The 25,871-nt window shown below is 38.1% G+C and overlaps 2 protein-coding genes across 5 annotated transcripts in view; both read right to left on the bottom strand.

The window, feature by feature from the left end:
- Positions 1-1,073: 1,073 nt before the first annotated feature.
- Kcnrg (potassium channel regulator) lies at positions 1,074-6,192 on the bottom strand. The gene is given in 6 exon segments (XM_023717254.1): positions 1,074-1,314; positions 5,300-5,337; positions 5,339-5,398; positions 5,431-5,608; positions 5,610-5,659; positions 5,661-6,192. Coding segments are annotated over 6 exon segments (741 nt in total). The 5' UTR covers positions 5,835-6,192.
- Positions 6,193-7,625: 1,433 nt separating this feature from the next.
- Trim13 (tripartite motif containing 13) overlaps positions 7,626-25,871 on the bottom strand; it is an 86,455-nt gene continuing 68,209 nt past the window's right edge. Inside the window, exons 1-4 of one of the 4 annotated variants that reach the window (XM_023717229.1) lie at positions 15,489-18,078; positions 14,961-15,055; positions 12,623-12,698; positions 7,626-9,001 (exon numbers count right to left, since the gene is read on the bottom strand). In XM_023717229.1, the coding sequence (XP_023572997.1) occupies positions 7,772-8,995 (1,224 nt within the window). In that variant the 5' untranslated portion in view covers positions 8,996-9,001; positions 12,623-12,698; positions 14,961-15,055; positions 15,489-18,078 and the 3' untranslated portion in view covers positions 7,626-7,771. Of the gene's footprint in view, positions 9,002-12,622; positions 12,699-14,960; positions 15,056-15,488; positions 18,079-25,871 lie in introns of those variants that run through there. The other 3 variants (XM_004633099.3, XM_023717228.1, XM_023717230.1) reach the window with 3 other exon arrangements.

Below are 25,871 nucleotides of genomic sequence, written 5' to 3'. Positions count from 1 at the left end.
AAGTGTTTTTCCTAGTACTTAAAATGATGCATATAGAACACCTGGAAGAGCAACTACTAAGTTGAAGAATACGTGTGTTTTAAGTGTTGGTAGAGGCTATTCTAAAGCTTTTCACCAACTTTAGGTACTGACTAGTTTAAAAAAAGGTATTGCTCTCACCAAGGGGTTAGCACAGTACTTTACACATAGTAGTATTAAAACCTTTAAAGGCTTATGTTCAAGAAAAATTTGTTTTTATGATGGTATATAATCTATACAGAAGGGTAGCTGGGGGCATAGATGGTAGAGTATGTGCTCAGCATTTATGAGGCCCTGGGTCCAATCCCCAGGACCACAAAAACAAACAAAGTCGATTAATATGCCTAAGAAAGGAAGAAAAGGTCTCACAAGACACGCAGTTGAAAGTGGTTCATCCATTTTCATCATCCTTATCACTGACAGTTACTGAGTGCCTACCATATGCTAGTCAATACACTGAGCACTTATATCCTTTAGTCTTTATTTATGCTATGAGAGAGATCTTTATTATCCCTAATTAGTAGGTAAATATGTTGAAGCACAAAGAGGTTACAGAACTTGTCCAAATCACATAACTAATAAATGAACATGAATTAGAAATAAGTAGTCCAACTCTACAGCACATTTTTGAAAGCTGTGTAAGTGTTCATGAAAATAGAGAAGAGGCATGAATATTAAAGGAACATGTGCCAAAACGCTAAGTGTATAGTTTTTTCTAGAGAGCAGCAGGCAGTTTGATGTGGTGTAGGTACTGTTGGGGCCTAATTGCCCAGAGATGGCATAGTAGGAGATGAGGACACAAAGTTGAGCAGAGTACAAATTTGACCAACATATGTGCTCCAAATACAGGATTTTCAAAGAAGTTTCCCTTTAAGGATTCTTTTTTTTCTTTTTCGGCTGGCTCAGGCTGCCTTAAGGGTGGGTCTGGTACAGCATGTCGTGCTGGGGATCGAACCTCAGTCCCTTGCCCCTGACTGATTTTGCTCAAGAAGGTGCTTTAGACAACTGAGCTAAGCCACCAGCCCTAGAAGTTTCCCTTTAAGAGAGAACTGACTTCATTTCTTTTTCTCAGGTTCCTCTAGCCTGATGGTAGTCTCTGGTTTTCTGGTTTTTTCCATGCTAGGGGCTTCAGGACTTTTTATCTTTGCAAAGCCGTAGCATTCACTGTTGTCTTCCAAGGATACTGCTTTAGTACTAGCCAGATAAAAACATTCATGTAATGAAGTGTCAGTAAGTAAGCCAATGACATTTGTTCCACTGACCAATTTTCGGTTATTAGGTTTTACAGAAACATACCTGGGGACATACATAAAAATGTTTAATTATAAAGCATCACTGTAATAACACAAAAGTACCCATAAATTTACTTCTAACTTTCAACAAAACTACTGTTTTCAAGCAAATTTTTGAGACTTCATTTACAACTCCAAATCAATAATTTAGGATACTGAAAATAGAAAACTTGATGCAATTTCCAAAGTCATTTCAATTCCACATTTAGGAATGTAATCAACATTGAAAAACCATGTTCAGAGCAAATAACCTGATCAAACTAAGTTGGCCTAATTTTTTTGTATCATAATTTAACTATTTCTAGTATTTTAATTTTTGATTTGCTTTTAATCAATTTAATAATTAAATTAACTGATTTAATCAATTACTTTAATGAATACTTTGTACATTTAGAAGAGTCCCCACAGATGTAATTTTACCAATTGTTAGCACTGACATTAAAATTTTTCTAGTGACTTACTGCTGCCAAACCCATTTTTCATGTGCAATTTTGCAGATAGAAAGTGTCAAAAAGATTTTGCTATGCTTTAACTCAACACTGTTGAAGAGCAAAAAGGGTTAAAAGGCCTCTGGAATGGATATAGCAAAAAATGAAATGAAAAAAACTGTGGCAACTCCACAAAATTAATGCATACAATTTAAGAAAAATATTCCTGAACTTTTCAGACTGGCTACATGTTGGGTTTAACATCAACATAACACAACTACATACATGCACAGCTATATTACTCCTTCCTTATCTGCCATCAACGATTTTATCTGTATCCTCCAACTATTTATAAAATGGGAGAAAAAGGCTTAGTTTGAGGCAGAAACCAAAACTGTCTGTAGTCTATGGGGCAGAAAGCTGCTTCGGAACATTCTCTTTTTTAATGAGTATCTCCACAATGGAGTGGTCATTGTATCACACATTTAGAAACCTATTCTTGATAAAGAAAACAGTTAGTAATAAAATCTAAGGATCATCAAACTACAAACCACACTGCCAAAAAAAAAAAGTTTTAGTTTGCTATAATAAATTTTAACATTAATAAAAATCATTTTGTCCACTCCCACGACCCAAACCTTGATTATACAGTCTAGAGACATTTGTCAGAAAGTAGTGTAGAATATCACAAAAGAATATACAAATAGAAAGTAGCAGGTAGTAACAAAGTAGAATGTACTTACAAGAAAGTACATTGATTCCCCTTGAAGCCAAACTGAACAAGAAGATACCAAGGCAACAAAAAAGATGGACTAGAAGAAACAAGTGAGAATGATGGAGATTGAACCTAGATCCTGGTGCATCTAGGCAGGCACTCTTCCACTGAGGTATATCGTGAGCCCTTTATTTTAAAAATTCTTACAGCAACTATATTTTTTCTTTTGATCCAATTTTAACAGGGAGAGAATGTATAGAATAAAGGCTACCAAAGAGACACTAGAAGCATGTAACTGTAACTTGCTTGATAATATGCTGTGACATAAATGGCCATCTGAAAGATCCAGGCCCAATTATTTCTAGGGTTATGAACTTAAATAATAATATATGAGCTACTTCTTAGGTATACATCAAACTGGTGAGACAGTGAATTAGCTAGATGACATACTACATTATAGTAGGACCCTTCAGGCTTACTCCACCATGTTTCACCCTCTAAACTTGAGTAAATTCAGACCAAAGACTAAGGAAAACTCAAAAATATGTACTATTGACGCTGTAACACGCTTAACAGTGGAACTTTTAAGGCCAAAAGTTTCACCTAACCACCCTAGATCCCCATAATATTTTATCCAGATTATCTATATTTTAAAGCTAGTACAATATAAAAAATTATAGACACAGGATAAAAAAAAAACCTGATTTAAAACAACTAAGAATACCTTCTGGTGCTACATAAATAAAAATACCTTCTGGTTTTGCAATTATCTGTTTTGGAAGTTAAAATATAATGCTTTTCTCACATTCACAGTTTAGTTTTTAAACTGTTTCTATGCACAAAAGTGGTCCAATTTCAGTTTCTAATGTTATTTTTCAAAATTACTATTGGAGGAAAATTATTATTAAAGCATGGAATGTAGTTCAATGGTAAACTGCTTTCCTAGCAGGCCTCTGTTTGATTTCACACACACACACACACACACACACACACACACACTACTGTCTCCAATTTTTAAAGAACATTTAGTTCTAAGACTTTAAAAAAAAAAAAAAACTGTATGTATTTGGTACAGGATTTCACTATGCAGGTCAGATTTGTAGTGATGGTCCTGTTTCAGCCTCTCCAGCACTGGGATTACAGGTGTGCGCCACCATGCCATTTCGGTGGCTGGCACAGCATGCAGTGCTAGGGATCAAATCTAGGTCCTTGCACTTGCCAGGCAGGTACTTAGACTGCTGAGTTAGCTCCCCATCACCTGAGACTTTTCTTTTTCTTTTAGGCAGAACTGGGGATTGAACTCAGACCCTTGCGCTTGCCAGGGAAGTGCTTATTCTACTGAGCCATCTCCCTGGCCCCACAGACTTTTCTTTAACCTACAATCTTTCTCCTTAAGATCAATGATAGTTTTCCCTTGGGTTTCTAACTTTTTCAAAAGGGAATCCCAAAAGAGATCTTACTGGCTTTATCTTTTTTCCTTTCTAGTCAAGGCTGACTTTCAGTTCTCCCAAATGTTGATGCTACTGGTGTGCACCACTATATCTGGTTCTTTATCAAATTTGAAAAAAAAATCAGATTATTTTTCCTTTAAGTATCCCATTAATGACTATAAAGCTATGCAGAGTTAAATGTGAATAAAAGAACGGATTGTAGATTTTCTTCACAATCAGCCTATTTGGCTCCTACTTCCCAAAATGACATTTCAACCTCCTTTAAAGATACTTTATGTCTGTAATCTCAACACTCACCTGAGGCAGAGGAATCATTGCAATTTTAAGACCAGCCTGGGTTATAAAGTGAACTCAAGGCCAGCCTGAATTGCATAGGGAGATCTTTTCTCAAACACACACACACACACACACACACACACACACACACACACAGATTATTAAGTGTAAAATATATGTATGGTCATATTGCCCAGCATTCTCCATTTGGCATATGCGTCTAAGGGGTATATTGTGAGAAAGTTAGGCAAGGGCATCCTTTCTGAAGATTACTGCTCATTTAGCAGTTTTTTTTAACATATCTTTACCATTACAAAAATGTGTTTTACTTTAAGTGAGCATCAAACATATGCAGGTTTTCCTCCTAAAAATTAAAACTAGCGTTCACATTGGTACAATAATGGTAAAACAGCCTTAAGACATCTTTCATGGGAGTGAGGAGAGGCGTTCATGTCTGCGGGATGGAAATCTGCCTTAGGATCCAGCCAAAGACAACACGGGCAGAAAGAGAATAAATGACTCAGGAACAGCTATCTTTAACATACTGACAGCTTATCCTAGCTTTCTGAGTTAAAAGCCAAGAATGTAACAGGACACTAAATTTGCCTAGCAATACATCTGCCTTTAAGGTATTAAAAATATTTTTCTCGATTGAAGACAAAAATCAGAGCTCAAATTATAAGTACTGGGGGAATACAACATGTAAGGAAATCAAGAGAAACAGCCATTCCTATAAATAAGCCAGTAATCGCTGAAAAAATTCATTTCTAAGCCAAATCATTAGCAGCAGAATAAAATCTGTAAAATTACTATAACCTAAACAACCACAGTCTCAGTTTTCCCTAGCCAGCCTTGGTTTATTCCAATTGTCCCACATAATTCCTGCTGTCCCCATTTATTCTGAAAAGTGTCTAGCATTAGGAAATAGTCATTTTAACACAACTTTACAGGTTACCATAAAACAATGGTTTATTATGTGAATAATAATGTTAATAAACAATGTTTATTAATGTGAATACACATTTTTCCAAGACAAGTTTTAGGCATGAACTTTCAATTATGAGACAAAAAAAAAGTAGACTCTAGAACAGTAGAAACATACTTCAAAGTACAAAATACCTGATTCCAATTTGGTTCTCAGCAGTGCCATCAGAGGCAACAATGGAAAACTAGGTCATGGTAAATAGGTCTTTTTGGAGGCAGCAGGAGTAAGGTCATCTGAGGAGGGAGTTATACCACCAGGGTGGTACTGCAGCCTGCTCTGTAAACACTGTAATCCTTCCAGTTAACATCTCAACTGTTCCGCTGCAAGAGCCAAATACTCCAAAAACCTTGAGTGTTTCATCTCAGGAAATGCACCTCCACGACAGCAGGTGCTGATTGAAGAGTTCAACCAAATTATGGAGTTCATAGAAAAGAGCCTCTCTGAAGCCAAAAATAATGAGCAGTGGGTAATAAAAGTTGATGAGTTCTCAAAAAAATCTAAGATGAAACTAAATATAACATCTCTGTCCACAAAAGTCTGACCACCAACCATCTTGAATTCTTGATCTGTGCCATCTATCTGCCAACCAAGGCAGGAAACATGTACAGTAGAAAGCCTTGTGTGTATCTTCCCTTCCATATTCAAAGTGACCAATTTCTGACAACTCATTCTTCCCTAGCTTCAACTAGAAGCTACAAACCAACTGCCATAAATGTTGCTGGTTATGTATGCTTAAGAAATAGACAGGAGGGGAGAATAACAAAACTTAAAAGATCTAGACTGTGTAAACATTTTAAGACAAATAGTATATACAAAGATGTTTGCAAATTTGAGGTCCTTGGGATCATGCAAGATACAAAACCAATCAACATATAAAACTGAGTAATTCAGCTAGGAAACTGCCAATATTTCTGAAGAATGCTATCAGATAAATCTATTATATTCTTGGGCTGGAGGTATGGCTCTGTAGTAGGGCTCTTGTTTACCATATGTGAGGCCATGGGTTAATGTCCAGCACTGCAAAAACAAAAATTAAGGGCTAGGGAGATGGCTTAGGGGAATAAGCGCTTCCCTGGAAAGCGCAAAGGCCTGAGCTCCATCCCCGGCTCTAAAACAACAACAACAACACAAAAATTAAAACATCTCCATGGTGCACTGTTATATACTGAAAAAAATTAATGGGAGAAAAGCATTTTCCCTCCCCAGACTTATTTACTATGGACCCCCATGGTGAAACACCATCAGAATTTCTTATTCTAACAATTTAGTGGCTAATCACAAATAATGTTAGGAATGAGGCAGCTATTATCTCACCTAGCTGCTTCCTTTTGACTTTTCTCATAGCTAGAAGGAAATTATTTCTCCCATCCTTGAATTTATTTGCTACCCGCAACCCTTACCCCTTGCGTACCTTCCCCTCCTCCTAACTAAAGGACTAGTATGAAGACATTCTGTTCTCTCAATGGGCTTTCAAAGGGAAGTTGTTTCCATGACAGAAATAAAGCAATTCCTAGGACTGCTTCTTTTTCATATGAATTCTAAGAAAGTTTTGAAAATTAAATATTTTTGTTCTGTGGGGTTATTTCATATAAGCAGATTGGATAGCAATTAGTGTTCACTGGTTACTTACTTTATAATAGCTGATTGTTTCATCCATTGTTAAATTACTGTTACCACACCTGAAATTCTATAAGCAAGGGGATTGGTTTGGTTCTACTGATCCTTCAGAATAACAGAACTACAACACTTGGCTACTACTATAAAGGTGAATTTTTCATTTCCTACTGACAAGTGTTAGATTTTTAAAAAAACTTACCTCTTCACATAAGCACTCAACACTTTGGCGAAAACTTACAAAACAAAGGAGAAAGAGAATAGGCTTAAATCTCTACCCGCCTAAACATGTCAAGTTAACTAGAAAAAAACATCAATTTTGTTTACATAAAATTTATACTTTGGTGAGAACAGTCAACCCTCTACCAACATGTAGAAATCTAATCTACATGTTGTCCAAAACAGTAGCTTTATACTAAACTTCAATGCATGATTGAACAATCACTAATAGGCCTCTTACCTCATTTATTTAATATTAGATCAGGTATTCTCTCATCTGCCTTTGTTTTGTATGTTTTTGGATGGGGTTACCTATGGTAGTCCTGAACTCCCAGGCTCTGGAGATCCTCAGCCTCCCCAGTGGCTGGGGTTACAGGCATGCTCACCTCCATTTTCCCCCCCTCTTCCAGTTTTTATCACAGAATAAACACAGCCAATATGGGTTAGGGGCATTTATTTTATTTTTATTTTTATTTTTTTGCAGAACCAGGGATTGAACTCAGGCCCTTGCACTTGCTAGGGAAGCACTTATTCTACTGAGCCATCTCCCCAGCCCCATTTATTTTAAAAGCACTCTTTAGAAAGGAAAAGGGGGTTCAGGTTGGTAATACTATATTTTTGTTCTACCTTATTTGAACAGTGTATATACAACATTATTTTTGAAGGAAATACTTTTGGAGAAAAATACCTATCTGGAATCTTGCCCAAATTCTGACTCTACTCTTGTCTCCAACAATTTCTATCAAAAAGCAGAGAACTACATGGTTGAGATTTTATAATAGTTTATATTTGCACACAAATTCTGCCACATTGTTCAGCACCACCAAAGTAAAATTCTTGACTCTTTCACTGAAAATGAAAAACCCATCTATCATTTGTTCCCAGTAAAAAACTGACTGTTCTACAAAGTCAGCTGCTTTAGTCAGGTAAGAACTTAAGTTTGAAAGATGGTCTTTCCAAGTTGTCAGTTCATCAAATAGAGACCATTCTAGAAATATGGCAGGACCAAAGAAAATGAGGAGGCCAAGCAGAAAGACTACCACAAGTAACAGATAGACACTCCAAGGAATCTTGCTAATCAATGTGCCAGTGTCCTGAGGCAAAGAAAGTTTGTCCACATCTACTAATTTTATATCCTCCCACTGACTAGTATCAAAGTTCTTCATAAAAGGGCTTGTGGGCAAATTAGAGGGAGGTAAAGGAGTTTCTTTGATTACTTTGATTTTCTCCCTGAACTCCTGCATCTGTTGTAGAAATATGATGGGTTCTGACACATCTTTGAAAGCCTCAGCAATGTTAAAGGCCATTCGTTGTTCTTGCAAGATTGTGTTGAGTTTATTGATCTCTGGATCATAGGCTTGCATAACTGCAAGTTTCATGGTCTCAAAGTCAGACAGAATTTCATTTTTCTTTTGATCTAATGTGTGTTGTAATTTCTCAAAAAACTCCTTCACTTTATCAGAATCTTTAGTCAATAGCTGTAGGGATTTCCTCTTGCTAGTTTCCAAGGTATCCAAGCGAGAAAGAGCATCTCCTCGACGCCAGGTCTCAAAACTCTGGAAGAGGGACTCAAAGGCATCCCTTTCCTGAACGTAGGCATCTTCAATAGAACAGAAGACATGCTTGGTGTGGTCACCACGAGTAGCACAGATCCCACAGATCAGCTGCATGTCTGTTAGGCAGAAAATGTTGAGAGGCTGCCCCAAGTGTACTTTGCACACTGGCATTTTGGGAGAGATCTTGATTTTGTTGTACTTCTCCACAATACCCTTCAGGGAGTAATTAACCTGCAGGCTATTAACTCCAGTAGCTGAAGTTTCTTTACGGCATGTAGGGCACTTGAAAGGAGATGGTCTCCACAAAGAATTCCGCACATTCCCTTCTAGGAGACCTTCTAAACATTTTTTGCAGAAGTTGTGTGAGCAAGGCAAAACTCGAGGATCATCAAACAGACTACAGCAAATTGGACACGTGAGGTCTTCTTCAAGCAGCTCCATCACATCCTACACCAGAGAAAAAACATTTTATTTTACTTCAGGGATTCTTGTGAATGGGACTATATAATTAGAAAAAGTATCTTCACATTAAGATGATCTGAAATAACCAGCAAAACAAAGGAAGTGAGAAATGCAGGCAGGGAACACATACCACAGCATGTTTAATGAGAGGATAAGAACATGCTACACATTAGGGGGCCATTGTGTGGCTGATGGCAGTCACTGGCTAAGACAGAGTTAAGACTAGGACAAGTGCAAGTTGAACCAGCAGGGCCCAACTGATTGTTTTAAAACAGAGAGCTGACTACTAGCTGTCAGAAACAAAGCTGCTCAGTGTTCATAATAGAATGAGCTCTTTACTTTGGGCCCACAAATGTAAAATGGTTATCTATTTAAAGGAGGCACAGAAATATAAAGCTAGGCAAGTATTCTCATATAAACTTGGCAAGATTAGGCATATTTTTCTATCTCAAAGGCAAGAACAGCTATTAAAGTCATTTGCAAAAAGTGGGAGTATTGCAATTCTCTCTTGCCTAGAAAATGAGATTTGGTGGTTGTGTTTTAAACTATCAGAATAACAAAGCCATCTTGTATCATTCCAGCATCAATTCTCAAAATGTAATAGGCAGAATTGGCTGTTGTCCTCTAGGGAATCCACAAGGTCACAATCATTTTGTACATTTGCATTAACAGAATAAAAGTCCTGGTGGTAGATACTGATGGAAGCTCAGCAGGAATACAATGAGGCAGTAAGTAGCAGCAAATTGTCCCAACAGTCATTACACTCAGCACTGCCACACTAAGTGGAGTGAGGGAGTGACAGTTGCATTTTAAAATGTCCCGGATGAAACAGCAAAAACTATTCATTCTGATAAAGCCTGATGCTTGTCTACAGTTCTTTTCAGTGCTTTGTGTGATAGTAAGTTCTTACAAAAGCACTTGGGCTGCCAGAGATGATGTCTGAGGCAAAGCACTTATGTGACTGAGTTACCAGGTATACCGCTGTGTTTTTCATGGAACACCATTTTTACTTGAAGCCTCAAATGACAAACTAGAGTTAAGTTAAATGAACAAAATGAGTTATATTACTGTAAGGGGAAAAAAAACAGTATTTTTTTGCCAATGAAAAAATTGGGTCTTTATGTGAAAATTAGAATTTTGGAAAAACATTTGCTACTGTAAGCTTGATAGTTTCCCACTTTAATTAAAGACTTTCTCTTGAGATAGGTGGCAATATTAATAAATGTGAAGGCTACCTAACAAAGCAAGTCAATCTTTAGAGATTTGCATAATACAACTACTTATTTTTCAAATCACCATGCTTATTTATAAGCCATGCTTTGGTAGAAGGTCCACCCAGGGCAAAGAAGAAAATTAAGGCAATAAGACCAAAAGCAAAAAGGAAAATGTCACAGACAAAAAATTTAGAAGTAACAGTCATCCCCAAGTCATCATCAACTTACAGTTCTTAAAATGAACCACAGAGGAAAAACACTACTTGAAAAATCTTTCTTAAAAAATGCATCAAAATTACAACAGATCCCCTATTCCATTTTTTTTGTGTGTTTTTTTTCTTTTCAAAGTTTTATTGATAAACATATAGCAATGAGACAGTTTCAAATCAAATCGAAAGTACAGTTTCAACAAATAATACACTGCATATATTCTTAGTGGTTAATTGCTGTACAAGATGCAGACTTGTGATCCTACTTACAAACACCATTAGAAAAAATCATTCTATTCATTAAGAGAATGCAACTATATATCTATCCCAACCACTTTGAATACACAGATACAAAATGGACATTCATAGTTATACCCCAATTTTTTTTTAAGTTCCGTTGTTGAATATTATAGGTGTGTAAACTCAGCAAAATATTCTAAAAGAGTACAGAAGCCCATAATAGCATTGGGTCTTCTGTTTAATTGGCAATGTCAGAAATTATTGACGTGAGTCCCCCACAGCTCAACATAACAACATGGCTTTACTTCCTATATTTCATCTTCATACTTTTCTACTGGATGGTTAAGGCCAAGGTAAAGCAGAACCTATGCAACAAGAGTTGTAGCTTTTTGGTTTGAGAAGGTCAGTGAAATGCCCTCAGGATTTATCCTGAGATCCTGTACCTCAGACTGTAGAACCTTTGTCAGTGCAGCCATGTGGATGAGTCACGGCCATTGCTTGGCCAATGTGCTCTCTGTGAAAGCCTGAGAGAGTGTCTTCTCATGTGACTCTCCTTAGGCACACTCCACGTCATCGATCAATTTCCTCTTTGGCCCCATAACCTTCTTGATCAGAAAATCTGGGACACTACCGAGGTACTTGACGTTACAGTACAAGTTCTCATATGTCCTGAGTCTTAATTGACCTTAGAAGGCTAGGGCCAAAATATTGGCTTTCCTTGTATCCTTCCTTTTTCTCTAATTTTGGTCTGCAAACTTAGGTTGTTAACCATCCAGAAGAAAAGCTTATTGTTATTATCAAACGATTTACGTTATCAAGCTTAACCTCACTATTTCACTACATTTCAAACATCTTAGGCATAATAAGGAACAGGTATTTTTCATCAAGTATTGATATGTTGAACCTTAAGTCCATTTTTAATGATACCATTACATGTACAAAGGCAAACAACTTTCCCAGATTCACGTCTTCCTTTGAATATTCACTTCTTCCTTTGAATATTTCTAAATACCAAAAACGTGTAAATTTTAAGGCATACTAATATTCCAAATTAGAAATTTCTAAAGTGTTTTATAGCAACAAGTAGCTGAATATATATTAGCTGTCTACCATCTTCTAAAAATCAACTTAATTTTCCGATTCTGAATAGTTTTTAATTTACACACAATAAAATCTAGTACAATGTACAGTTCTACTTTTTCTAAGTCTATAACTACTTACCACTACTAGAAAATTGTAAACTACTAAGCCAAGAAAGACTATAAAAGTACTAATTCTAAACTGAGTGAAGTTCAATAAATATAACCACCAAAACATTAACAATGCAAAAAAACTAGTAATACATAGTAAATAAAATTAAACAGGGCCTCACCATGTAGTTCAGGCTGGCCTTGAGTTCACAGTGTAGCCAAGGCTGTCTTAACTTGCAATGATCCTACTGCCTCAGCCTCCAGTGTGCCACCACACCCTATTATTCCTTTATTTTTAAAAGACTAAAAAGAAATGTACTATAGAAGGTGCTCTTTTTTTTTCTTTTTTTTTGAAACAAGGTCTCTGTATGTAGTCCAGGCTGTCTTTTGCAAGCCTCCTGCCTCAGCCTCCTGAGCAATAGGATTATAGCAATGGTAGGTTTACAGCTATGTGCCACAGTGCCCAGCTTGTTCACTCACTAGTAAACACAAGTTAATACTCTCCAGACATCTGTATTGGTTACTTGTTGAAACAAAATTCCCAACACCCAAAAGTTAATGGAGGAAAAGTTTAAGTTGTTTATCAATGTCTGGGTCCACAGTTGGCTGGCTCCAAGGCAGGGTGGCATGGCAGGGGGACATCTCAAGAGGGGAAACAGTCTATGGCATGGCAAGCAGGAGACAGCAAAGCAGCAAGCACCATTAGCAATCAGCAAGCCTGCCTTTCCCTTCTACCCCATCCAGGCTACAAACCTTTCAAGTGGTGCCATCCACACCCAGGGTGGGATTCTGTCTTCAGTAAATCCATTCAGCCTCACCCAAAACCCTGCTAATTCCAACCAGTGGACTAATTTAGCACCACACATGCTTAAAGCCAGAATCACATCCTTAATCCATATCCATGCGCTGTATATCCAGCCACCTCCAAAAAGTCCCATTTATGACCACATGAGGCTGGAGGTGGGAGCATCTAGACACAAGCCATAACAACATTAAAATTACAGGAAAAAAAAGGATTCTCATTACTCTGCACATTCCATTCCACTAGTTGTTGACAATATAGAGATTTTGAGAATGGTAACCCTGATTTCTTTTAATTCATATTAGCAAAGACAAAGGAAAAGATAATAATTAAGCTTTGTAGCTCAGGAATGCCCCCCTCTTCGCCCATGGAGGCTTGCTAGGACATGCACTTCACTACTGTGCCACACCCTCAACCCATTATCTTTGAAATTTAAACCAAACTTCCACCTTATTGTGAGACAATTAAAATTCAGGAATTTCAAGAGTACCTCAGTTTCAGGTATGTAGATGACAAATGCTAAAACATATTTCATAGACATAATTTCAAAAATTACGCTATGTTCCACTATACCAAAAGCCTAGTACCTTAGAACATTTCATTGAAAACAAAACAACAAAAAAAATCAAATATGAGCACTCTACCTTTCCATACAGATCCTCACCTTATAAGAAAAATACTTTTATGAAGCTTAGTGAAAAACTAAGAGCAAGACACTTGTTACTATACTTACCTGAGTTTAAAAGAAGTTTAAAAGACAGTAAATATTAGTATGCATCTATGTATTACTGATGTAAATCTTGAGAAAAGAGGGTGATAAGAGGGACAGGAATGAAATAAAATGCTGTACTTAAAAACCACCTAGTTAAATACCTAATTTACAGCTATGTGTAGAACCTAAGTATAGTCCAATTCTGAGACCTAAGCACTATCTAATTCAGTATTCTAAAGGATAGGAATGGCATGCTCAGTAGTAGAGCATGTTTTTTTTCCATGCTCAAGGCCCTGGGCTCAATCTCCAGCATCTAAAAAATACATACAGTATCCTTATTCATAAAGTGAAGTTTAATCATAACTCTTCAAAATATCTATCATTTGATATCTTTTTTACAAATTAAACTGCATGATACTGCAGTGAAGGGGAAAGAGCACAAAACCTACTGGCAAATACATACCTAGATTCAAGCACCATTTACTCCTCACAAAATAAGGATTTTTTTTACACTAACTTCCTAATATTGTGTGAGAATTCTGTAAATTGCCAAACTATGTAAGTGTAATGTTTTTAATTACACGTGTGTACAGACACCATAAAAACCATAAATGTTCATTTAAGGTATTATATTACAGGATGAGGGTATTAACCAAGAAAAGGGCCTAAAAGAGACTTAGATTTGAATTGTAATTTCAAGGGAAGCCAAAGCAAACAAAGGCTATCAGGTACAAAGTTCCTGCAGGTGGACATATCTGAACAAAACCTATGGCAAGGAAGATGGCCAGATAACCAGTCAAAAATGTAGAAGAAAAGCACAGCTCAGTATTATGGCAAGTCTTAGCAGGGAGTTTTAGTGAGTCAGGTGGTACTCTCCTCCACACCCTCCCAAAAAAGTATTTTTAGGGAAGGATAAAAAAGACTGAAAAAAAAAAGTATCTTCTGGGGATCAGGTTTAATTCTGTGGTAGAGCACTTGCCTAGCATGTGGTTCAATCCCTAGTATCAAGGAAATTTTTGAAAATAATATATCTTTTGTTTCTGCAACAAAGAAATATAACCAGTAGCTCTGAGTCCTACTAGAAGGAGTGCCTATATAAATGAAATTCTGCTTTTAAAATACCAAATATATAAAGATCTCTAGAACGACAGAGAACACAATGCTATTATACAAACTCCATAAATCTGACAGTTCATTGGGCATTAGGAAAAAAAAAATGCTGTTGAAACCTCTTTTCCTTTCCAAGGTAAATATTTAATTTCAGGGCCGGGGAGATGGCTCAGTAGAATAAGCGCTTGCCTGGCTAGTACAAGGTCCTGAGTTCAATCCCTGATACCGAAAAAAAAAAAAAAAAGAAAAAAAGAAGTAGATTTCAAATACCTAGCACATAGAAAACTGGCAAGTATACATGGTTTTTCTGAGTTTTGACAAAATATGGAAGGATCAAAGGCCACCAATGAAAGAAATGGATGGGGATATACATATTCTATATATAGTTCAATTTCGAAAGGTCTGGGCCTAGGAAAACTGGGCTATTTTCTTAAAATATGACGATATCAAAGAGAAAAATAGTTTACCTCTTTCACCGGCAAGGAGGTGTATTTGGCAGGGTTGCTATTTCCCAGGACAAAGCAATCAGGTTATTTTTCACGTAATGATAAACTTGTGGCTGCTGCAGAAAAAAAAAAAAAAAGAAAGAATATTTGCATACGATCTGCACTCTTGATCCCCAATTATTTCAACTGCCAGACAAAGGCAGCTCCGCAGAATTAGTGAAAGGCCACGCAGCCTCGGGGAGCACCTGGAGTTCTTTGTCCTAAGCGTCTCAGTTAGGGCGCCCTCCAGCGGCACCTCGCAGCCTAGGGGCGGGGCCCGGGGAGCTCCAGACCTGGAAGATTTTGGACAGCAGCCGCCGCTCCGCGCGTCCTACCAGCGCGCCTCGGTTCCCGCCGAGCAGGCGAGGCGGGAACTCACACACGGCTCCCGCCAGTCCCCACCTACGCAGGTCCCGCAGGACTGGGCTAGTTCCACCCTTGCTACAGGTTCGCGCCCAACTCCCTCTGCCCTAAGAGGAGCCAGGCGGGCGGTGGGTACTTATCTCTGACCTCTGGCCACGCAGGGAGGCCCGCGCCTGAAGCCGCTGCGCCGCAGCCTCCAGCTGCAAGGTACCCGGCGACCGCTCGGCAACACCGCAAAGTGGACTCACCGTGCTGGGCGGCCCCGCCTGCTCCCACCAGTCCCTGCGGTCCCGCCCAAGGGATCGAGGCCGACTTCCGAGCCCCGCCTTCGCTTCGAGGGGCGGGGCGAAGGCGGAGTTCTTCCGGGTCGGCCGCCTGTAAGGGGCGGGGCCTGGCGTTCACCTTTCTCCCTTTGCAGGAGGCTTTGAGCCCGCGCGGTACCTCGGTGGGGCCACGAAAAGGAAGTCTCTTCGATAAGCAGACGAGCAATGAGATAGCTGGGTTTGAATTGTTGTACTTTTTTTTTTGTTCGTTGCGTTTTTAGGAACAAAAAAAAAGCCCAACCCTTCACACCACTTCATTTGCATCTTAGGAGCGGAAGCCCTACCGCGGCGGCTTGGGACCGGAGACCACTGTCTGCCCGTTGGTCCAGCCTGGTCTCAGGCCAAGCGCCGCCAAAATTGATTGTCGTTCCTCTTTCCCCAACAATGCATCAGTTTCCTTTCGATTTTTAGGAAGAATACCAGCGACCCAATTCTCTTTTAACATTCTTGTAGGAAAAAGAACACTAGCTTTTGGCATTTGAGAGGAGAAAGAACTTTAAAGGTGGTTCTAACCTAACTTGATGTCCACTTGGTATAGGGACCTGGTTTAGTATCAAGCCATTAAGCCAGTAGCGGTCGGTGAAGGGTATGAAGATGAATGAAGAAAGGGCTTCTCTCAAGTTTAAAATCATGAGGGAATTGAGGCAAGCGCAGAACCACAGACTGTGCTCTAGGATTGCTTTCTCTCCCACTTGGAAGAGTGGGTTTAGCGGGGAAGTAGCTGGGTTTTTGGAGAAAGGGTGTTTAAGACCTACCATACCTAATTCTTAGGCCTGTGATTAATAATAATGTTTAAAAGCCCCTCCACTTCTTGTTTGTCTCTCTTGCTTAGATACGCTTTGTAGAACAGTTCCTATAGTGTTCTCTTCTGCAGCACATAGAGAACAGTTCCTGTAATTGCTGTGTTCTCAAGAATACTCGAGTGGGAATTCTTATTCCTATCCCATAAATGAAGGAACAGGTGAAATGACTTCAACGTGAAAAACAGCAGAGGCTAAAATTAGATTCCACATACAAGTAATCTTTTTTACATCACCAAGACTGACTCAGTGCCACTGAAAACTGTACCCCAGGCCCTCACTAAAATAGTATTATTAAAAATAAATTAGCTTATGTAAACATTTCAAACAACCTAATAGTAACATGATACAAGGATGTAAATTAATAACTCCTAAACCACCAATTATCTTTAATTATATTTATGTAGTTAGGTCAGGTGATGGTGGATACTAATACACTTCTGTCCGACTAAATGTAAAATACCAATTAAATCTGCATAGCAATCTCTGGACTGTTAAAATTACTAAAGAACACAATATATAAACTCTTAAGGATAAGAAAATGGGGAAGGAAAAAAAAAACTTTCATAAGGGGCCTGCTTGCTCTATGAGTATTGAGGCTCAAGGGAACAGCTGCGGGATGAAACCAGCACGCACAGCACATCCGGAAGAGCACGGTGTAGCTAGATCCTGTAGAGATAACGCAGGAATTATCAAAATGCTTGTCACACTGGAATTTCCTTCTATTGACTGTTCTTTACGTAAACAGCTGACTTGAAACCCACATGTTAGCACAGCCATAATACTATAAATAAACAATTTTGTGAGTTTCCAGTTTTTGCAACAAATTTTTACAGAGTAGAATCTATAAAATTATATGTATTTTTATTGTATTGATTTGTTTTTACCCTCAGACTTCACAAAGTTAAAAACTTCTCAGTTCCCTTCCTGCCTACCAATACATAAGTAATAAAATGGTCCAAGTTAGTGTACACTGAAAGGAAAATTGTCAGAGTAAATTGAATCTAATAACTAAGTCTGGAGTGATGGGGGGGGAGTGCTGGGGAGGCTCCCTAGATATGCTGGAACACTGTATCATTTTGCCCTTCCCTAGGGCTGTGACAGTTAAGGCACTCCCCAGTATTCCCCAGTGAGAGTCCCTCCTGCCCTAAAAGGCACTAAACATGCACAATATAGTAGGAAAGCACAGGCTTTAGAATCAGCCTTATATCCAAACTCTATTATTGCCACTAAATTTTCGATCATTTGGTATCTCTAAGCATCAGTGTTTTGCTCTGTAAAATGAAGCGTGATATATTTAGTTACAATTAAGTAATATGTAAAGCAGCCAACACTGTGTCTGACATAGTAACAGCTTAATGAATGCTTGCCACTGCAACATGGAAGAAGAAAACCATGCCTTTTGCCTTGGATTTTAAAGCCTGGACTCAAGGACACAGTCTTGAGATTGTTTCTGCAGGTGAGGAAGCTAGCACCAAAAGTTTAGCATTTCTACATTTAGCCCAGGGTAGATATATGTTGAAGAGCACGTATCCTACTTCACAACCCCTTCCTCTGTGCATAAGCAAAGGACAGAAAAGGAAGAATCATGTATTCAATGAAAAGAAGATTTTACTTTTTAAAAGCTATATATTTTCAGAAAAATGAACATTCAGAATATTTCATTAAAAGGTTAAAAAAAATCTATGCATCACAAAAGACAGAAAAATACCTAAACCTTGATGAGATTAAATGGATTTCTTCCTTGGTTTGAAGAAAATTCCAGATTCCATGTATTTTAGAATAGCAAGATCATTTAGCAATAGTAAGAGATTAAGAAACATTTAAATAACAGTAAATTGGGCCTTTACTTGTTTCAGTACATGTAAAGAATTTTAACAATAGATTCAGGTAATTAAGGCAATATTAACATAGGCTTATAATTTTATACTCATATTATATAATCTTCAGGATTGTGCTATAAACCAAAAGTGCTAGTCAAGAAATTTCCCAAACCCAAGGCTTTGGTTGGAAAGAGACATACGGAGGCTATTGTGGCCTTCCTAATCATAGCCTGCCCTGTGTCCTCCAGGGTGTACTTTTATCTTTTTTCCTCCTTTACTCAGGGCTTAGGCTTGTTCTGCAGAGCCAGTTTCTCCCTCATGCTTCACTTTTACTTTTTCTCATAAACTTTGTCACTGCTAAAAAAAAAAAAAAAAAAAGAAAAGAAAAGAGAAATACTGAGATGAAATGGAACTTTACTGTGAGAAATGAAAAGCCACTGATGAATAATTACGACACGGGGGCCGGCCTGATAGCTCAGCGGATTACAGCGCCTGCTTAGGCAGAGAGCAGCCACCGAGGTTTGATCCTGGTGCGCCTTGCCAGCCCCACCCACAGGATGCGCTGAGACTGCCATTGAGACTGGGCATAGAGGTGTGCACCTGTAATCCCAGTACTTGGGAGGCTGAAAACAGGAGAATCACTACGAGTCTGATCTATGCAGTGAGACCCTCTAGACCCTGTAGACCCTGTCCTAAATACAGAAAAAAAAAATATTCACATGGTACTAAAAATATAGACGCAGAATGTTTGGAAGATTAACCTGAGAACATCCAAGATTTAAGAAGAAAGTTCCTTTACTGCTTGAGATTTATTGAAAAGTATCAATTTCTTAAGATACAACTATTTAAAAAGTATAGCATGTGTGTTATAATCTTATTGAATTATTGGACATAAAATACCTATTATATTCATCAGAAAGTGTAATGTAGCATTAATCATGACAAATATTCTCCTAAAACCTTCTAAAAATTGTATGTAATTGTATATCAATCATTGATATTATAACTGTGTTGTATAAATGTTAATGTGTTGCTTAGTTACATTAGAGTGTCTCCCTAGAACTTTAAAAATCACTGTGTGTTTCTAAATGTATTACTGTTTTGGTATTTAAATAATGATTACTTTGTTATAAAAATTAAATGTCTTTAATTTAATTCTATAACGTGTATTTTTTTCTATAACATAGAAAATACATGTGTATTTAATTCTATAATGTGTATTTTTTTCTGAAGGATAATTTTACAAATAATTAATTCTGGTATATTTGCAGTTGTTTGAGAATTTGATTTGTATAGTTTATTTTCAATTTTTTCTTAGATTCACTAACAATTATATGCTTCATTTATAGCTTAAAATTATTTTATGGCAAAATCATATTTTTGCTGTAGAAAAACACTTTCATCTGTTGCATAAGACATTTTTAGAGTATTTTTTCTGCAAGTTAGAATAGAGCAGTTTTCAGTATCTGATTTCTGTACAACAAATGTGCTCTATCTTAAAGTCAGTAGAACATATAGAATTTTGGTTCTGAGCATCCAGATTTATCAGAAATCTAGAGCACTGGGCTGGGGAGATAGCTCAGTAGTCTAAGCGCTTGCCTGGCAAGTGCAAGGACCTGGATTCGATCCCCGGTACTGCATGCAGTGCCAGCCCTACACTGGGCGCACCATGCCAGCCACTAGAACCAGGCATGGTGACAACCTGTAACCCCAGCATTGGGGAGGCTGAGACAGGAGGATCCCCTCAAGTCAAAGCTGCTTAGCAAGATTCTATACCAAATAAATATTTTTTTTAATTTAAAATAAATCTAAAGCACTGCTCACAAAATGCATGCCATTTTTTTTTTTAAACATGAGTCAGGATGGGTCTCTGTGATAGCAAAGCATTTTGTAATAAATACTTTGTCAACATGTGTTTAACTTATAATAGTCTTGTTTATAACACCATGCAAATTGCTGCTAGAATGCAGCCAGAGCACTAGAAGTTTGGGACGGATCTACATCAGCCCTTGTGAATAGGGCCAAAGGCACAGATCATGCTGAAGTTGCATGAGATTGACTGTATCACAGAAGCACATTTTAGGTATTTTGTGAAGGTCATTGACCTCTGTGTTGCAGAATCCAACAGACATTTTTTCCTGTTCTCATTTTCCTTCATTTCTTTTAGTTGTATGCTGTCTACCACCACCACCTTCTACAAAAACCCTTCTTTTGTCACCTTGCCTGAGTCACTCCTGGCTTTTCTCCCAGTGCAGAAGTGTGTGCAGAGTTTCCCTTTTATCTGGAAACTAAAGCTCAGGTTTTATTGGTTGGTTGGTTTTGCCATGCTAGCGACTGAACCCAGGACTGTGGGTATGCAGGTCATAAGCTTTACCACTGAGGTGCTTGGCCCACAGCCCAACACTCAGTTTTAGGACTCTCAGTGTCATTTAATGACTTTCATACTCCCTGTAGAGCAGGGATTACACACTGATCACTTGGGGTTATGGCTGTACCATATTTAAATTACGAAATTCTTTGAATTTAAATATTTTAGGAGGGGCCGGGGAGATGGCTCAGTAGAATAAGTGCTTGCCTGGCAAGCACAAGGGCCTGAGTTCAATCCCCGTTCCGCAAAAAATAAATAAATAAATAAATAAATAAATAAATAAATAAATATTTTAGGAGAGAGCTGCTCTTTCCCTCCTGCTCCCACCACCTTTCCTGTCTGAAAGCATCTATTACCCTTGTGTTGCCCAAGTTGTACTACCTGCAGCTTTAAGGTTCCTGCCACAGAAGGCCCCCTCACCAGCCACGTCCCATCACTGTCCCCCAGTCATAGCATGGCTACCTCAGGTTGAATTTCAAGATATTTCATGCACAAACTTTGCACATAACAATTTATTACATTTCCTTGAATTTTTTGAATAGTATCTGTCTTGCTACTTGACTAAATTCCAGAAGAGCTGGGCATGCGTATATTCATCACTGCACTCTCAGCAGCTAGCCCAGTTAATTCATGAATGTTTTAAGGAAGCAAGAATGCTCTTTTTCAAAGATAACTGATATATTTCAAACTTACAAATATTAGCTATTTAGACAATCTAAAATGGTAATACACTTGGAATTTTAATTTAGTTGAAGTAGACAATTTGTTACTTTTATTTTGGGCCAGGGAGATGGCTCAGTGGAATAAGTGCTTCCTTGGCAAGCGCAAGGACCTGAGTTCAATCCCCGGTTCCACAAAAACAGAAACAAAAACTTTATTTTATTCTATTTAGATAAGGTATCTCTCCATCCTTTGTTTATACAGCAAACATTATCATACCTCCTATATAGCCAGATTCCTCCTACAGTTTACAAATATGTGTCAGTATCTTCTCTTTTATAGCATAGCACATCTCTTCAAAGGAAGGGTAATTTCATGAGTTAGTCCATCGGAAATGTGTCATAAAGAATTAAGCACCTCCTTTCTAAACATAAATATTAACCAATATGAGTTTTTAAAAAGACTGAGGGCTGGTCATATACCTTAGTCAATAGCAGATCTTGTGTTTATCATTTGCAGTCTTGTCTTAGTTACTTTTCTTGTTGCTGAGACAAGATACCTGATGCCCAGAATTAAAGGGAGGAAACATTTATTTAGCTCACAGGTTGTATAAGTTTCAGTCCATAATAAGCTGGATCCAAGGCAGGGTAGCGTGTGAGAGAGGGGCAGTAGTTCATGGCAGCAGGCGAGAACGAAAACAATGAGACAGCAAAAAAGTGAGAAACAACTCTTTTCCTGCCCCATTTATTTGATCCAGACTGCTGGGATTAGGGTGGTGACAATACAGTCAGTGGACTGATCCAGCAATCACCCACCCTTAATCCCAAACCTTTAATCCATGAATTCAACTATGAATCAATCACAAACTGTAGATTCATCTGCCTCCAAAAAAGCTCCCTCTGAAAATGCATGAAGAGTCAGTGAGCTAGCTCAGTGGTAGGCAAGCACAGGGACTGGGGTTGGTTTGCAGTGTTGTATGCCATGCCCCACCCCCAGGGCACTCTGAGCCTACCACCTAGACTGGGTGTATTGGCATGCCTGTAATCCCAGCGCTGAGGAGGCTGCAAACAGGAGGATCACTATTAGTCCAAGCTGTGTAGTATATATCTAGGCATGGTGGTGCATGCTTACAATTTCAGCAGTCTAGAAGGTGAAGAGGATCACAACTCAGTATATTAGCAATACAAAACTAACTAACTAACTAAAAGGGAAAAAGGACTGGGATATAGCCCACTGTGAAGACCTAGATTTCATTAGCAATACCACAAAAACAAAAATAAATATTGTATAGTATGCAACTGTTTAAAAGAAAAGAGCATATATTAAAATTGAGATACGTGTAAAACATAGTCAAGAACCAGATCAAATATACTGTGCACTCTGCTTCCAATTTAAAAAGAAATAAAATTGGTAGAACATGGATAGGGAAAATCATATAGGAATATACACCAAATTCTCAACTTGAAATAATGTAATATGAGAAATTATAAATATATATTCAGTATTAATTAAATATATATATATATATATATATATATATATATATTTAATGTGTCTGGTACAGGGTCTCACTACACAGCTTTGACTCATAGTGATCCTCCTGTTTTCAGCCTCCCCAGCACTGGGATTGCAGGAACCAGGTCTCAGGGGCCAGCTCAGCATGCCCAGTGGGCAGGACCAGCACAGCATGTGGTTGGTTGGTTTTGCCATGGGTCCCTGCACTTGCGTAAGCAGGCACTCACCTCGCTGAGCTATCTCACAGGCCCTTATTTTTAAACTGAGCATATATTACTTTTCTATTATATATCAAAAGAGACAAGTGTGCAAAAAAGTAACTCAGAACAAACATATGCTATATATATATATGCTTCCAAATGAAAAACAAGACAAACACTAAGATTTAAAAATGAAAAATAGTCCCTGTACATGAAAAACAGTCCATAAAGCAGGCCTGGTGGCACACACTTGGAATCCTAGCACTTTGGAAGGATCATAAGTTCAAACTCATCATGAGCAATTTAGAAACTTAGCAAGAACCTGTCTCAAAATAAAAACTGAAAATATGGAGAGGTAAAATAAATAAATAAATAAATAAATAAAATAAAAATAATAAAAATAAAAATAAAAATAAATATGGAGATGTTACAAAAGTGAGCACAAGGCCAGCCCAAACTGCATAGCAAGGCCCTGTCTCAAATAAATAAATAAATAAATAAGAAATAAGAAGTTAGCTCAATGCAAAGGTCCTGGATTCCATCTCCAGAAATAAAAAGAAAGGGGGCTTTGTCAGACAGCTCAGTTGTTTAAAGCACTGCTTGGGTAAATGCAGGCAGGCCCATAAGACCGTGGTTAGATTCCCAACTCCAGAAGCTGTACCAGACCTGCCCTTAAGACAGCCTGAAATAGCCCAAAAAAAAAAAAAAAAAAAAAAAAGAAAAAGAAAAAGAAAAAGAAACAAAAAGATAAACTAAAAAGAAATACAAACTTCTTAGTTACTTTTCTAGCTGTTGAGACAAAATACCCAATATTCAAAGTTAAGGGAGTAAAAGTTTATTTCCTCTCACAGTTTGTACAGGCTTCAGTCCATAGCCAGCTAGCTCTAAGGCAGGGTGGCACGACAGAGAGGCATTGCAGAGAAGCAGTCCATGGCACAGCAGGGCAGGCAGAAGGCAAGCAGGAGAAGCAGCCAAGCAGCAGAAGTCTCCTTTATATGCCATCCAGAAATAAAAAGGTTACACTATGCTTGGAGTAGGCCTTCTGTTATCTTCTCTCTTAATCCCAGCATCACATCCTTAATCTCAGCATCACACACCCTATATCCAGCCACCTCCAAAAAGCCCCACCTATGACCACATGAGACTTTGGGGGGACATATAGATATAAGCCATATCAAAATTATCTCAATCATGAGAAAAAATTCATTCTGATTTGTAATCAAATTATAGGCAGCTAAATTGATAAAAATTAATCTATAGGGAAGGTCTGGCCTCAAAGAAGTCAGCAGAAAGAAAGAAGACATGAGAACTGTCATTGGAGGCCTATCTGAAGGCCAAAAATAAAAGGAAAAATAAAATTTATATGACCTAAAAAATATTTAATGAAGCAGCTGCATATACCTTAACCACTTATTAAAACAGAGTAACATGCAGATGACCAGACAAGACAACATACAGAACACATATAGTAATTATATTTAATCAGAGTGCACTCTTAGATGCCACATCGAATTATAACACTTTTTTATAGTTACAGCCCCCGGAATCATTTGAGCAACAAGGAACAGCCTTTCTGTTTTGTGCCCAACCAAAACAACAAGAACAAAAGCTCAAAATAATCAAACATACAATGTTTTAATCAACTGCATCTTCTACAACCTTTTCCTGCACTTGAGTCTTCTAGTTTTGCCACAATACCTCCAACACCACTACCACCAATCTGGGTAAGGCAAAAACTTTACATAAAATCTACTCACATCAACAATATATATTTATACTTACAGCTTTCTCCACATTTTGGTTTTTTTTTTTTTATCATTTTATAATCTTTCTGTAACAAACCTGGCAGTTGTCATTTGAATTTTAAAGTACCTTTCCCTTCTTTTTTTCCTCCTCTGGTCTCAGAATGTTACACTTTAAATTTGGCTTCAAGGATCCTTCAACACTCTTGTCTTTATTAAAGCAGCAGAAGAGCAAATTAACCCTGTAATTGTAGTTTAAGAATTTACAATGCACAAGAAATGTTTTAAGCAAAAGTATGAACTCAAACTGGAAGCCAAAAGTAACCTTATCAATCACCTAAAATTTGCAACAATGGGATCTTGTTAACTCTTTGTAGAGTTATCATCCAGTTTTCTCTTGACTACTTTTTCTACAGTGGATATCATGATTTTTTATCCCCCCCCCTTTATACAGAAGCTATAATTCCAACTCTCCAGGGCTACTTAGCCATTTAGGACTACTCAGCCCTCCACATTTGTCCAAGTGGACTCTCTGAAGTAGTGTCCCAGGAAGAACTCTTTCTCCTTGTCCCTTTTCCCTAGACCTAGAATTTGTATTACCCAGCTTTGGCTGGTCCCTGTGACTAAGTTTCTCTTAACCCCCTCTAATGGAAATTTCATGCCACTCTGAGAGCCAGGTCTTTACACAATCAACCCTCCCCACAATCCCACCCCCACACACAATGGAACTTTTTTGTGTACCTGTACACTGAACTCCACACAATGGAAGTTTTTCTTTTCTTTTATATTTTAGGGAAGGGTCTACAGAGTGTTCAGGGTCTCATTACTAGATCAGACTTGTAGTGATCCTCCTATTTACAGCCTCCCAAGAATTGGGATTACAGGTGCAGGTCACCACGCCCAGTCTCAATTGCTGTCTCAGTGCACTCCGGAGGTGGGGCCGGCACAGCAGGCCAGGAGATCGCACCCCCAGCCCCTGCACCTGCTTGTGAGCACTTTAATCCATTGAGCTATTTGGCTGACCCTAGGTTTTTAATGTATCTACTCAACCCTCGGCAATGGAGTGTTCCTCTACTACTAGGCAGTATACTCCAAGCCC

Source organism: Octodon degus, unplaced genomic scaffold, assembly GCF_000260255.1.
Source record: "Octodon degus isolate 3935 unplaced genomic scaffold, OctDeg1.0 scaffold00051, whole genome shotgun sequence".
NCBI classification, from domain to species: domain Eukaryota; kingdom Metazoa; phylum Chordata; class Mammalia; order Rodentia; family Octodontidae; genus Octodon; species Octodon degus.
Note: the sequence above shows the minus strand (reverse complement) of the source record. Positions and strands in the feature narration are given on the sequence as shown.